Consider the following 14,100-nt stretch of genomic DNA (forward strand, 5'->3'; position numbering starts at 1 on the left):
CTTCGACGTATTTAGGAAATATTAGGAGCAGAAAAGGAAAAGATTAGGTGTACTTAAACATTGTTAAATGTCAGATTTCTTTCCTACTTTTTACAGGAGAATTAATTGTGTATGTTCCAGAAAAGGCTTATCTTTGCGGTAATTACTCTGTGAATCAGTTCCACAAGGCAGACACAAAGTGCGAAAGTGGCAATATCCTATGGCACACAATGGGGATTAGCCTCTGGTTGCTCATCTATGTCAGTCCCTTGATGAGAAGCTGCCAGTAAGATAGCATCTTTAATATTCCTTGGCACTTGAGAATATGTTTCTGCATATTAGTTTAAGTCCTTATCACAAACCATTGTCATATTTTGGTGCTTGGCATAGATAAATGATTATGTCATCAGCGTAGAATAGCATCTTGCTAGTCTGGCTGAAATGCTGCTCTCCCAATATTTCGTAAAAATGACGTTGCAGAAAAGAGCAAATCCGAAATAGAGAAATTTCCCAAGTCTCCCCCAGACACAATGCTGAAGCTTTCTTTCCTTTAGTAATAATGCATCACATGCGCTTGTCTTCAGCACCAGTGTCATTCATAGAATGATGATTTTGAGACATGTAGTATTTTACTGATGGATCTTTAAGTAAAAGGAAGCAAACATTGACTCTGAAATCAAAAAAAAAAAAAAAGCAAACATTACTTGACTCTGAAATCTCTGAAAACTTCAGCTTTTGTAGGTCTTAGTTCTGCTTTTCCACTTAATTTTTTTTTAACTAATTTTCATTAATCAGCTTTTAACTCAAAGGAAAATATCAAGATAAATCAAAACACATAGCTACAATTAATTTTAGGACAAATTGAAATGGCAGCTTCTTGGAAACATGGTGGAAAGGAAAACTTTGTGTTGCACTTGATCACTGTTGTGTATTCCATGGCGTGAAAGGACAATGTTTCATACTTCTGACTTTTTGTCTTTGGAATTTTACAAATTCAGATTTCACTTAAAATGAATGGTGAATATTAGATTATAATTCCTATGTAGTGTCTGTCCTATGCCACGGTTATGTCACAGTCCAGTGATCTTTAAGCTCTGTGGAGCTGAGCAGCTGTACCTCACCTGAGGAACCAGATGGGGGCAATCCTCACCAAAGGAGCTGTGGTGGTGCAAGGCTGGATTTGTACCAAAGCTCACAGGGTAACTGAGGTAAATCTACGTTGTTAGAAATGCTAGGAATGAAGGACATGAGGTCAGCAAAACCACAAGTGTGATTTTTATATAGTTTTTATTACTTAATTGCCTTGACTTTTTTTATTTTTTAATCTATGTGAAAGACAGATGACAAGCATCGTGTGATATCACACATCCATGCTGTCTCTACTATTCAGTCTGCTTCTTGGTAGTTACTTACCGCTACAGAATGACGAACATTTTGTTTCCTGAGCTGCCAAATGTGGAAATGTACTTAAAATATTTTTCCTGATACAATCTCAAAACATTACATAGTGTAGTTTACATGAATATGACCATAAGATATAACTTTCTCTTGGTATCATGTATTGACATAATACCAAGTCATATATATTTATAAAAGAATGAAGAGAGAGGTAGTGTTGCTTAAAAACAAATGCACATATGCTGGAAAGCTTGTTTTGCTTCTTAAGATCAGCAGTTTAGTTTGTATGTTAACAGTTTCAGGATGTTGCTAAAGGCATCTGTGTGACACATTTTTACTGCAGTCATCTGATGTGGATGAGTTTCAGATTAATAGACGCTTTATCTTCAGTGCTGCACAGCAATGCTTAATGAATCAACCAGGACTGCTGTTCTTCCAATAATTAATTTTCTGTTTGAGGAAATGTTTTTGCTTTTGAAGATGTAAGGGTGGCTGTCTGTGCAAATTTACTAAATACCAAATATAAGAAAAATGTTTTGCTTCTCTTTCAATTATAAATTGTCTTCTACAGTTTATAGGTAATACTTCACACAGATTTCCTTGCTGTATGAAGCATGATTCATAGATATGTCTCAACATACATATTGGCATAGCAAACATCAGAAATGAAGAGTCCTTGGTGCTTTAATAGCAAAAATTTCATTTTTGATTACGTTCTAGTGAAGTCCTGTAAGGGAATTATACTGTTTTTGTAGAATTATCTGAATTTTTTTATTCACAATGTATTCCAGCATTTTAAGATTTGGCATATTTTTATGTCCCTAAATTAGACATTTTGTCCATAATGAGAATTTTCAGGGAGAAAAAAAAAAAAACAAATTTTCTGTTTTCTTGTCACTCTTATTTCAGTTTTAACAGAAAGGAAAGGGTGCAAGGGTGCTTTTTATGTTATTTCAGATGCAGGAAAGTTAAGAGGTTTCATTTAACCTTTGTTTCAAAGACTAATCTTTTTCTCACTGTGAAAATACTTCTTGTTTTATGACATTGTGCTTCCAAAGGTGGAAACCCCTCTTCATGTGCTCTGTGTTCTTTGATACAACACTGCAGCAATGTGAAGTAGTGTTAGAGCTGTAATGCTGTATGTGATATTCTGCTGTAACTTTCACAGCAAATATTACTACTGCTACATACATCAGTGTTAAGTATTAGCTAAAAAATTGGTATAATATTTATTGTATTTATTAGTATAAAATATACTCTATTCCAGTGTTTGAATAGCAAAAATGTCCTTTTCCTATCTACTTTCATTGTTGTTCTTTGGTTGGTTGGTTGGTTGGTTCAGAGACTAGGAAGGATAGGGGGAAAAGATTAAACTTTGCCATGCAATTCTTTCATCCTTCGGTTAAGTGAATGAATGGAATCAAGTGTCATTGATCCAGATTTGAGCAGCTAATCAATTCCTGGGATGTTTTGTTTTATTTTTGCTAGGGTGGAAGAGAAGGATGCTTTTCTTAGATATGGTGCTTATAATATTTATTTCACATAATGTAGATAAAATCCTGTTTTCTTGGTCATAGTAAAGATTTGACTGTAAGTAGATTTTGGGCGCAGTGCAAAGTATCTTTCTTCCATCTGTCTCTTGAACTGTTCCATCTTTGCAGTTTTGGGTCTTGCTGTTGCTCTTTTGGTTTTCTTTCTTTGTCTTCTGAAATATTGTTCTCTCTTCCCTTCTATAGTAACCAATATGTGCATTTCTTTTGGTGTCCTTTGTGTGTTTTATCCACTGTTGGAGAAAATTGACTCAATACCTTTTTTTGTTTTTGTTTTTTTTTTTTTGCGTGGAGGCTGCATTTATTTTCAAGTTGGGTATTCTGACTGATGTTCACCTGTAATTCCTTTGACTTTGAAGAGATTTCACTGCAGTCCCAGTACAATAAGTGGGGGATGTATTCTCTGGAAAGCTTTCATAAATTGTCTGCTTCTTAAAGTATTTTTAAGCTGGGGGGTGTCTTGAGTTAGTGGTCTATGCAAACCTTCACCCTTCAGAAAGGAAGCATGTTAAAAGACTGTACACACAAACCTGACTAGTCTCAAATCAAAAAGTTGGCTTATGAATTTGGACTTTGGTAAATTCACTCAAAAATATACTGCTCACGTAATTCCAAGTTTTAGCTCTTTTGGTCATGTAATTGGATAAGATGTTATATTTCTCTATACTGAGAGTTAAAAGAAAAGAAGTTAATATGTGGTCATTAAAAAAAAATGAAGAACAATTACTAATTATTTAAATTTCTAGGAGAAGGTAAGTTACTAGTTAATAATAATTTGATAATTTGTTGTTCTAATGTATTACTTTTTTAATACCGTGTTAGGTTGCTCTGTAGGGCTAATAAAATCGAAAGCAATAAACTTTGCTTGCTAGTCTTTGCTCAGTTCAAAATGTAGGATGAAAATATGTTTTTTCTCTTTTTTTTTTTTTTTTTTTTTTTTTTTACTCAGAGCTGTTGTTTATGAATTATTCAATATGTTTGAAATGTATTTAACATATTTTTGAGTTTTCTGGCAATAATGCAAGACATTTATCTTACATTTCTCAATTTGACTTACAGATGATATTGTTTTTCTTGAAGGGAGCGCTCATGATTTACCAGAAGAGTTATAGAGTTTGCAGGCTATATTATTTATCAGAATTCACTGATTATCAGCACAGGGCTTTATAAAACCAGGCTTTCTCCATGTGATGTTTGTGCTGCAGCTTGCAGATGAGTGTTTCACCAAACAATGCTAGTATTAAAATTTCAGAAAGAACAAGTGTATCTGTTATACTAATCATGATGGTGAAGTGAAGAGAAAAAAGGATGTCTTTTAGTAAACTTGTTTCAGCATGTTTGGTGAGCTTGTGGAGGAGTTGAGGTTAATAGGCTGGAAAAATAAGAAGTTATACAATTAAAGGATGATCTAAAGCAGCAGGAGAGCTCATTGTTCAGCCAAACTGTATATTAATCAGGTTACTTGCAAGAGCAGGATGATAGATTCTAAGGAAGAGCTGTTTAAAGAGGACTGAGGATTTTTCAGATTGGCTCTAGATCTACCTTCTGATATCAGTGCAGATAGATGTACTCAGCTTATACAACTTGCTATGCAAGTCCTCCTTCCTTACTAGTCAGTGTGAATAAGTTAGCTCAGATCAGTTTCTGGCATCTTGTGGAATTTATTTTCTTACATCTTGTTTAATTTATGGTAATGGAATTCAGTTCCTAAAGGACAAATATGTTTGCTTTTTATCTCCTTTTGGATCACAATCCCTAGGATGATATGGTTCATCAGTTTCTTTCTTTCTATTCCACAATAGCTTATTGAGATATCTTCTCCAGTGCTATTCGATCCTTATTTGTCAGATTGGAATTAGTAACTTCTCTGTTTCTTTTGATTTTTTTGAATTTTAAAACACGGATCATTCTGCTTAGCCAGCAAGATTTAAGTACTAACCAACCACAGGGCTTTTTTTCACATGTGGTTTTTATTACTAAAACCTGTTTGTTTTTTATTTTTTTCCTGCAAAATCACAAAACCAAAAAGAAACAAGGTGCAGGCAATCCTAACCAATGAGATGATGATGAAGTGGAGAGTGCATAATATGCGCAGCTTGTAGGGAATCAGGAACCTGAATATTTATGCACATGATATTATGTATCTGCACAGAAAGGAAGGAACATGGTAAGAGTGGCAATGTCAAGGTTATGTCTTCAAAAATTGCTAGAATCAGTAGTGAAACAGAGGATCTCAAGAAGATGTTTTTTTCTTAGTTCCACTTGGGCTTTGTTTTTCCTTTTTTGATAATTCTCGTTATTTTATTTTCATTGTTCATGAGTTATTAAAATATATCATGTGTGTGAGGTCTCTCATATTGAGTTTGGTGAAATAGAGAGAATGGTCTGATGAGGAACACACAAGATGCATCAAGAGAAGACAAAACAGACCGAAATCTAGCATTTCTTATTTCTCATTGCCTAGCTATTGAGATAAGCTGATGAGCTATTGATATAAGCTGACAGGGCAATTCTGACAGTGTGATGAGCTGAAATCTCAGCATTTTTTATTTTTTTATCTATTTTTCCCTTTCCCATGCACTATTTATATGCTCACTGTGTTTGGATTAATATCAATCCCTATCCAAAGATTAAAAAATAGATTTGTATACAACAATTGCCCAGTAAGACCAGTTGTAGAGCATAATAATAAGAAATTCAAGGTAACATACTAGCTCTTGCATTTCTGCAGACTCTTACCATTTTTTAAGGTAAGAAGTAATGTGCTGTTTTGTCACCTGCAACCCCATTAGTTACTGGAACACTGTGCTATACAGCTGCTAGTGTTCTAGTATTAGTTAGCATAGATGCTGGCAATTATATTTCAGAAATATGCCAGTAGGTATATGCAAATAAGAATTGTGTGGCCTATCAGGCTTTTTTTCCTAATATGTTAATGTTTACATTTGATTAGAAGAAGGAACTATTAAGCGAGGCTACTAAGGATTAAGTAGCATGGTCATAGTAATCGGATGTTTAAAAAAAATTCATTGTATTTACGTTCAGGTATTTCATATCAGTTCTATAATACAACTGCAAATCATAGACTTTTCTACTGGCAAATGTCCTCAAAATTCTTATCCATGTATTTATCATGTTGCTACTTTGCTTATATGCAACTTGTACTGCTTCAAAGACACTCACTGAGTCCTTCCGTCTCTATGTTCTTCCATTCGTTTTTTTGGTGTTTTTTTTTCTTTTGTATTCCCTACATATTAGCGATTAGAAGTTAACTTTTATTTATTTAGTAGCATTTTTTGCACTGATACATTCCTTTGTTTGCTATTGGTGCTTGGGAGGAACTGCGCAGCAAAAGTTATGACAATACTAAGTTGTAGTCTGATAAAATAAAATACTGCTTAGAATGCAAACTGGTATTGGTTAACTTTTTGACATTCATAGATAGGAAAAGACTATCATATCAAAGAATTCTTAAACAAAAGAGCAAGAAACATAAAATCATGGGTGGTTGAGTTCAGAAAGAACTTGGGGTAACTTCAGAGGTAGACTAGCTTGTTCAGGGACTTTTCGAGCCACACATTGAAGTTCTCCACGGGGAGCATCTGCAGTCAAATATGGTGTCGCATCCAAAATGGTTGAGGATGCATTTTGTCTTTCCATCCAGGTCACTGAGGAACATAGCAGTTACTGTTTCTTTGTTCTTACTTTATTATATTACTTTGCATATATTACAAGCTGTCAGAATAGGAACTGTTCTTTCTTTGTTAAATTTCTGATTTGGAAATCTGAATACAAATCATAGGATTTTATTTACATAATGATATTTTAAGAACTGCTGTGCTTATTATAAACATGATACTTCATATAGGCGTTACCCAAACATCCAGCTGATTATCAGTTTCCTAGCACGTATTCTAATTACATCTGATGCCAAACTATTATTTAAGAACCTATTATTGAAGATGTTGTAAAATTTAGACTCAGTCCATGGTAAGGATAAGGGACCATGTGGGATGCACTGCTGAATAATATTCTTATAGCTGAATAATATGTTAATAGCTTTTTTTGCCACCTGGGAAAGATACCAACACTCTAGGTTAATGTTTATCTCTAAGACTGAGATACTGACATCTCTTTTGCATTCCACAGCCATTTGTACTACACAAAGTCTAGTAATTCCTATATGGTACTATAAATAGTGCTATGCTTCTCAGAAGATTTGGAAGGGGAGTTAAAATTTATGACTAGTTAATGCAATTGAAAATGATCAAGGAGACATCTTTTCCCAGCTCATCTGCTTTTATGCTGAAATAAATGAAAATATGCATCCTCCCTTTTCTTATGAGATGTTGACTGCTTTGAATTTTCATATGTATTTATTATGACAGAATTGCACTGGCAGTCTTATGCACAATTTTTGCAGATCCAAAAAACTAACATTTAATAATTTTTGTTGTCAGCTGTGCATGGTGTTGGATTTGATTCTCCATTTTGGATGCCTTAAACTTGAACGTGATATAAAAAACAAGTTGACAGCATCCCATTTGTGTCTTAGTGCTAGAGCCTTATAGTCACTCATTCCAATGTAGGACTTTTAGTATGCAGTATTTTTCTCATTCAATTGTGCTAGCCTAAGAGTAGCTGTCATCTATACCTCACACAGGGTACATTCAAATGTGTTGCAAACATTTTCACTTCATGGCAAGTGTCTTTGGTTTTATTAATGCCCACGTGTTGTTTTTAACTGAAATAAGAAGTCTTAAAAACAAGCAAATACTTGAGAACTAAAAATGTACTTATCTTATTGTCAAAGACTTCAATTACTGCATACTTACTGTCATGATGTTCATTAATTTGTGCATCTTTGCTCCTTGTAACTTCCTACTTCTTTTCAAATCACTGTTAAGAAATATCCACCATGGCAAAGCAAAACCCTATAAATTCTTCAATGGAATTGCGTAGATAATTGAAACAGAAATCAGAGCTGACTTCACTCTTTTCTCTGTAAAACTTCAGTGTGAAAATAAGAGGAAAGAAAGCTCTCATTTCTGCTCATTGTGATTTATCTGTCAGTAAGTGCTAGGTCTGTAGCTGGCAGACCTAAGTGTAGCTACTCGATGTGTTGATGAGCTGTGCTGATTTACAGCAAGTCCTGTCATGGAATGCCTAGAGGGGAAGAGTGTAAGTATCTATTTTGTAGAATAATAGAGTGCTTTGTATCCTTAATAACATGCTTTTGATGGACAGATATATTCATGTATTACCTGACATGTAGAGATTGTTGGCAGCTTACTTTGTCATTTGTTAGATCATATTGTGTCTTTCGATTTAAAGATTTATATACTGCAATGGAAATACAAGAGTGCAACAAAGGTCAGTGTTACCTAAGTTGTATGTCTCCCTTTGATTAATGATATGACTTCCTTCAACAAATAAGCAAAAGAACAAGTGAAAAAACAAAAAGGTTAACAATAGGATGTGCATCACACATGCACAACTCCCGCTACCTTTGAGTAGAAATTTGAAAAACCAAGCAACCGTGTTCATAGTGTAAAAATGACCAAAAAAAAAGAATAAAATTATTTTGAAGACTTATTCATGTTCTTTTTTGGTTTGTGGTAGCTGAAGAACACAATAGCAGCTATGAGTGGGCAATCTCAAAATCAACCACAATGAGATGCCCCTTAAGGAAGATTTGATTAAAAAAAACAATTGTTCTTGAATCCTAGGGCAAATTTCTGTTCATAAAGTCATCTATTGGAGATGATTATTACTGTCCTTTTCACTCCAACTGCTCTGAATACTTCAATATTTTTGTCACCTAGAGCAATCAGAAATGCATTAAAATACATTTAAGCTTTTGGGAAACTTAGGTAGGAAATGACTTTGTATGAATTGTAGGCACTTGCATCAGCTTAAAGGTATGTTTAAGTTGTCCTGAAAGATTTTATTCAGTCAGAATATGTTTTGACAAAGGACTTTGTAAAAGCCTAAATACAGTGAGAGATTTGTATTGGAAAAGATTAATTGGACGTTCATTTTTGCAGACTTTTCTGATGATGCAATATTATATGCATATATTATATCCACCCAGGTACTGGGAGAGATGAACAAGAATGAAAGGATAAAGGCGTTTATGCTCTTTTGTATCTCTCATTTTCTATGGACATCAAAAGTAGCCTTCCCCTGTCAAAGCTGCATTATTATATTTATGAATTTGGTAGACTACAATATTGCTGTCAAGAAAAGAAAGCTGTATATTTTCTCTTGGGATAGAGGCGGTTAAAACACTAAGAACAAGATGCAGTTTTATAGTTAATAAACAGAACTATATACAGAATGTACTGTAATGAGTACCTAGAGAGTTATAAAGCTAGCTTAGGAAGGAGAGATGTGCAACATGTTGTCACTGGGCTTTAAATCAATACATTACTTTTTCATCTTTAGAAGACTCTACATTTTATTTAACACAAACTTTTTTCTTTTCTTTTCTTTTTTTGTTTTTTTTTAAGCATAGTTGAACATAGCATGTCACTCTGGCCATTATTTCAAAATACCTTTAAAAATAATCATAAACTCCAATTAAAATGCTCTGAACCTTCATCATTAGGACTGAAAGCTCAGTAGTCCTAGTTTTTTTGTGTGCAGTCCTATAAGGGTTTGATACTTTTCCACAGATGACTTCTAGAAGTGAAAGTGAAAAGTTTTATTTCCCTATTGTCAGGATATTTAGATTTTAAATAATTTAATGCTACTCTTTGTGTAGTAGATAATACTTAGAACAAATGTTTTCTGGTTGTTGTTGCTAGTGTTTTCGGAAGAGCTTAGTTGCACTCAAATAGGACTGGAGAGACCTAATGGTGTACTGAGTCTCTTCTGTAAGGCTATCTGCTACACAACCATTGTTTTTTTTTTTTTTAAATGAGCTTTAGAACATGCCGGGTTTTTGAATCTGAGCAGATGAAAATTCATGAGAGTACCTCCAGGTCAGCAATTTATGGCTAGTGGTTTGAAGCACTTTTGATTTCACTTTTACGACTAAATTAACACACTGTTAACTTCAAGTTAAAATTATCCTGAAGGTCTCAAAGACCTAGACTCAAGCTTGTCTTGTTTCAGGACAGAAATTGGGTTAAATTCATAATCAGAGTCAAGGAAATACACGATTATGTGTTTAAAGCTCTTTGAAAATTTCAGAGGTAACTTTAATATCACTGTATTTTTTCTTCTCATTTTGAACTTTTTTTAAAATTTTATTTTAAAACCTGACAAAACAATATTAAGATACCAAGGCTCTACTCAGTTTATACTAGAACAGTAATTTGTAGCTTGATAACTTGTCTTTGTTGGTTATATCTTGGATACTATCCAGTACAGATTTGTGAGCATCAATAGGAATGGATCTGAACATGACAGTTGGTTCTGATGATCCAGTACACACCCTGTGCATTGTCATGGGATTTTACTCCAAAGTCTCATCTTCTGGATTAGACCGTCCTTAGGAGTTGAAGCATTGAGTTTATTCCCAAAAACACTTTTTCATTCACTTTGATCTGAGAGGCCATTAATTGGTATGAATTAAACTGGACATTTTAACCTCATTGACAATATTCATTTAATTGCCAATTTTCGTTTCTGAAACGTGTCTGAACTTAAATGTCAATATGAACACATTTCTAGACTGATTGAGGTTTTAGTGACTTGTTCCGTGGCCTAAATAGCTTGCATATGTGTCATGGAATTAAATGGAAATAGACTTCTCCTTACACTTAGATGTGAAGATTCTACAGTTTTTGCAAAAGATCAAGAGATAATGATCTCTCTTCCTCATCTTGGAGCTATAATATGCATTGGATGTAGTCAAATGCTACTCAGAGGAGCAGATATATAGTTTCACATGTGCTTGTATTTCGTTTTTAAGGTGATCTGAACTTGATTGTTTGCTTAACTTAAACTCATGATGTATAATTTTAGTAAGCACTAAAATATTCTTCAAATATTGGAGAAATAAAGGCTATCAAGTGCTCTGTTTGCATTTTGAAGTTTCTTTATTTCCTAACAAGGTGACTGAAATGAATTTCATGTTTTGCTGTTTTTCAGTGACTGTAAATGACGGCTAGATGAAATCCTTCCTTGCAACATCTGTTCAGTTTATAAAAATCCTGTTAGTCATGTTATCCTGGCATTTATGCTATTGTGATTTCATTGGTGTAGATCTAAAGGGAGAATGAGACCTTAAGTGCAGGGTGATAACATAAAATTTTGTTAATCAATGAACTAGCAAGGTATTTATGCAATTCTTTTTTTATTACCTCTGAATGATTCATCATATTAAAAACCTCTGTAGTTCTACAATTTCAAGCAAGCAAATTCCAGAAATTAATGACAAAATTTCAATGTTTGATTAAGGAAGCTTTGTCACATGTAATTACAGATACTAAGAGGACAAATTTGCTGTCAAAAAGGTTTATGCTGCTATTTTGTGATGATGATTGGACTCTACTCTCTTTTAAACTCCATTGCCTTCAAATGGCTCTGCCTTTTATCTCTATCAATGTTGTTACTCATTGCACATTTCCTCTGTATACATGAATTAAATAAATCTTCTGTATCTTTATAATGTTTATGTCTGTCAAAAGTTCAGAGCCAAAATCTGATTTCTGTGCTCATACTGAATAATGCTTAATTCCAAGAGTGATGCTGTGTATAGAATAAGTTGCTAATCAGCATAAATTTGGGAATGTGTGTGTTTTGAAATGTTAAGCTGAAATAAGAATAATATTCAAAAAGCTTGAATAACTGAGAATTTCTTGATTTTTGTAGGGACTGCTTCTATTAGGCAGTGAGACATCCACATCCAAAATCTATCTTCAGTCTTTGAGTTGCAAAGTGAAAAAAGTCCTTAAGACATGGACATATTGGAAAAAATCCACTGTAGTGTCACCAACATGGTCAAGATATTGCAGCACCTATCCTTTGAAGAGCGGTTGAGTGAATTGGAACTGTACAGTCTTGAGGAGACCAAGGAGAGTTCTCATCAATGTATATAAATACCTGCTGGGTAGATGCAAAGAAGGCAGAGGCATTCTCTTCTTAGTTCTCCCTGCAAGAGCAGGAGTTTGGACTAGAGGTGCCTTCCTACCCCAATCATTCTGTGATAAAACACAGTTTTAGGGAATTCACCGAGCTCTTCAAACCTCTAATAAGCTTTTATTCATTAAAAACTTCTGGAAATGGGCATCAGGTGGCATGGTTTATTCCATTTGTGCATCTTCTACTCAATCTGCAGGCAACTAAAGAGCTGTGTGGGGAATTTGTCTCTTAATGAATCATTTGCTGCTCTGAAATAAGAAGTTGTTCTCTAGAATTTCTAGTTGAAATTAGAAATCTTCAGTTATGCAGAAAGTGAAATAAATCATTTGTGACTTTGGAGACAATTGTTTCTTTTGTTACCAAATGCTGCATACCACTGAAAGAGCCAGATACACTTTTACATTGCTTACTGATAATCTTACTGATAATCTTAGGAAGACTTTGTGTTTTGGAAAAAGCTTCGCAACACAGTTGCATGTGCTTTGAAAACGCTGAAATAATTATGATGTTCATTTATTTGGAGTACTATTATACAAATTCATATTAGCCTTTATAAAGTTAAAGCAGTTTCAATCTTCATACTGCCCTATTGCTAAGAAATTGTTATTTTTCACATTGCAAATGTGCTTGTGTACTTGTAAATTATTTCTCTTATGAAAGATTGAAGAAAATTGAAACTTTTCTCCTTATTCCCCATGTGTTGCATGCCTTTTACTCAGTGGTGTGTTTTCTTAATATTTCATTTTCCTTGAAATTTGCTGCTTGGAAAATACTTAAATAATGTGATACTATGCTGAAAATACAGATCTTGAAAGAAATCAAGTTTTCCAGCTTAATGGCAGGGGTTTTAGCACAAGTTGCCTCTGCATCTGGAACACCGGAAAGGGAAAAGGTATTCTTCTTTTACAAACAAGGAAGAGAAATCCAGTGAAATTGCAGTGTTTTTATACAGCTGACAAGGGATGAATGAGTAGCTGAAAAGCGTAGTTCTGTGTTGGAATTTGCTTAAGACACGCCAGCATAATGGATAAAATCTTAAATGAATTCTGGATTGTTATAGGATTTTCTAAAATTATTATTTTTGGATGCTATACAAAATTATTAATTGTCTGCTCACAAACAAGAAATTGGGTTACAGAAGCATTATTACATGATAGTGCTTTTCTCAATACCATCTTTTGAAGGTCTTGTTTCAAAAAGCCATTCACTGAAAAGAAACGACATGAATAAAACTGTGAACAGACTCTATATGGAAAGGTTGAAAAAGCTGTCTGTGTGATGTGAAAGAAATGATGTTAAGTAGTATCGCAAGCAGGAAATGTATCATTTTTTAACTGGCATAATGTGGGAATTTTTTAATGATAATTGATATTAGATGTGTACAGTGGTAGCGAATTACTGCAAAATGAGTTAGTAAGATTGAAAACTGTCTCCCATTAAGGGAGGTTTTCAATTTAGCCAATGGTTACTAAGCAGGCAACTATCCTCATGCTGTTCCAGCGTTTAAATCAATGTGTAAAACATAAGAGTCTTATTTTTAAGTTAATCTCACAAATGTTTGTTTTAAGATTACAAATCCATTTCTTTTTCTTGATTAGAGTGGAAAAGCAACATATTTTCAAGTCTTTGAATGGAACATTCATCATTAAGGAACGTTATTAAAATGTACTCACATCTGTAGATTACTGGACGTGGTTTTAACCAAGCCAAAGAAGTTGAAGGTGGATCAGTGTGGATCTAAAATATAATGAGCACATGAGACTACCTTTGTCTTCATGAATTGAACAGATCTGCTCCTATTCCTCTGTGAATTAGTTCTATGAAATTCAAACTGGTGTACCTTATATCCTTTGAGAGGTATTTTGTTATACAGAGAGTATGCTGCTTTGAAACTTTGTTATGCTCCTATAGTTTGTTTTCTCCACAAAATTATTAAACTTAATTTTATGTATTAGGATTTCTAATAGGGTTCCAAGTACTGCCATTCAAAAGCTCTTATGCCAGCAGAGTTTGCTCTTCGAGCAGAATGGTGCTTGCAGCAGAGCTTTTGTTTCACTGTGCATGTTCAGAAATATCTAAA

The 14,100-nt window shown here is 33.9% G+C and overlaps 1 protein-coding gene across 1 annotated transcript in view; it reads left to right on the forward strand.

Annotated features, from left to right (window-relative positions):
* Positions 1–11,918, forward strand: part of CCSER1 (coiled-coil serine rich protein 1) — a 306,541-nt gene extending 294,623 nt beyond the window's left edge. Inside the window, exon 8 of the mRNA XM_042870546.1 lies at positions 11,751–11,918. Coding sequence (XP_042726480.1) covers positions 11,751–11,918 — 168 coding nt within the window. The remainder of the gene's footprint in view (positions 1–11,750) is intronic.
* The last annotated feature ends 2,182 nt before the right edge of the window (positions 11,919–14,100 follow it).

Source organism: Lagopus leucura, unplaced genomic scaffold (assembly GCF_019238085.1).
Source record: "Lagopus leucura isolate 7727_CA_CO unplaced genomic scaffold, USGS_WTPT01 Super-Scaffold_100004, whole genome shotgun sequence".
Classification (NCBI taxonomy): Eukaryota; Metazoa; Chordata; class Aves; order Galliformes; family Phasianidae; genus Lagopus; species Lagopus leucura.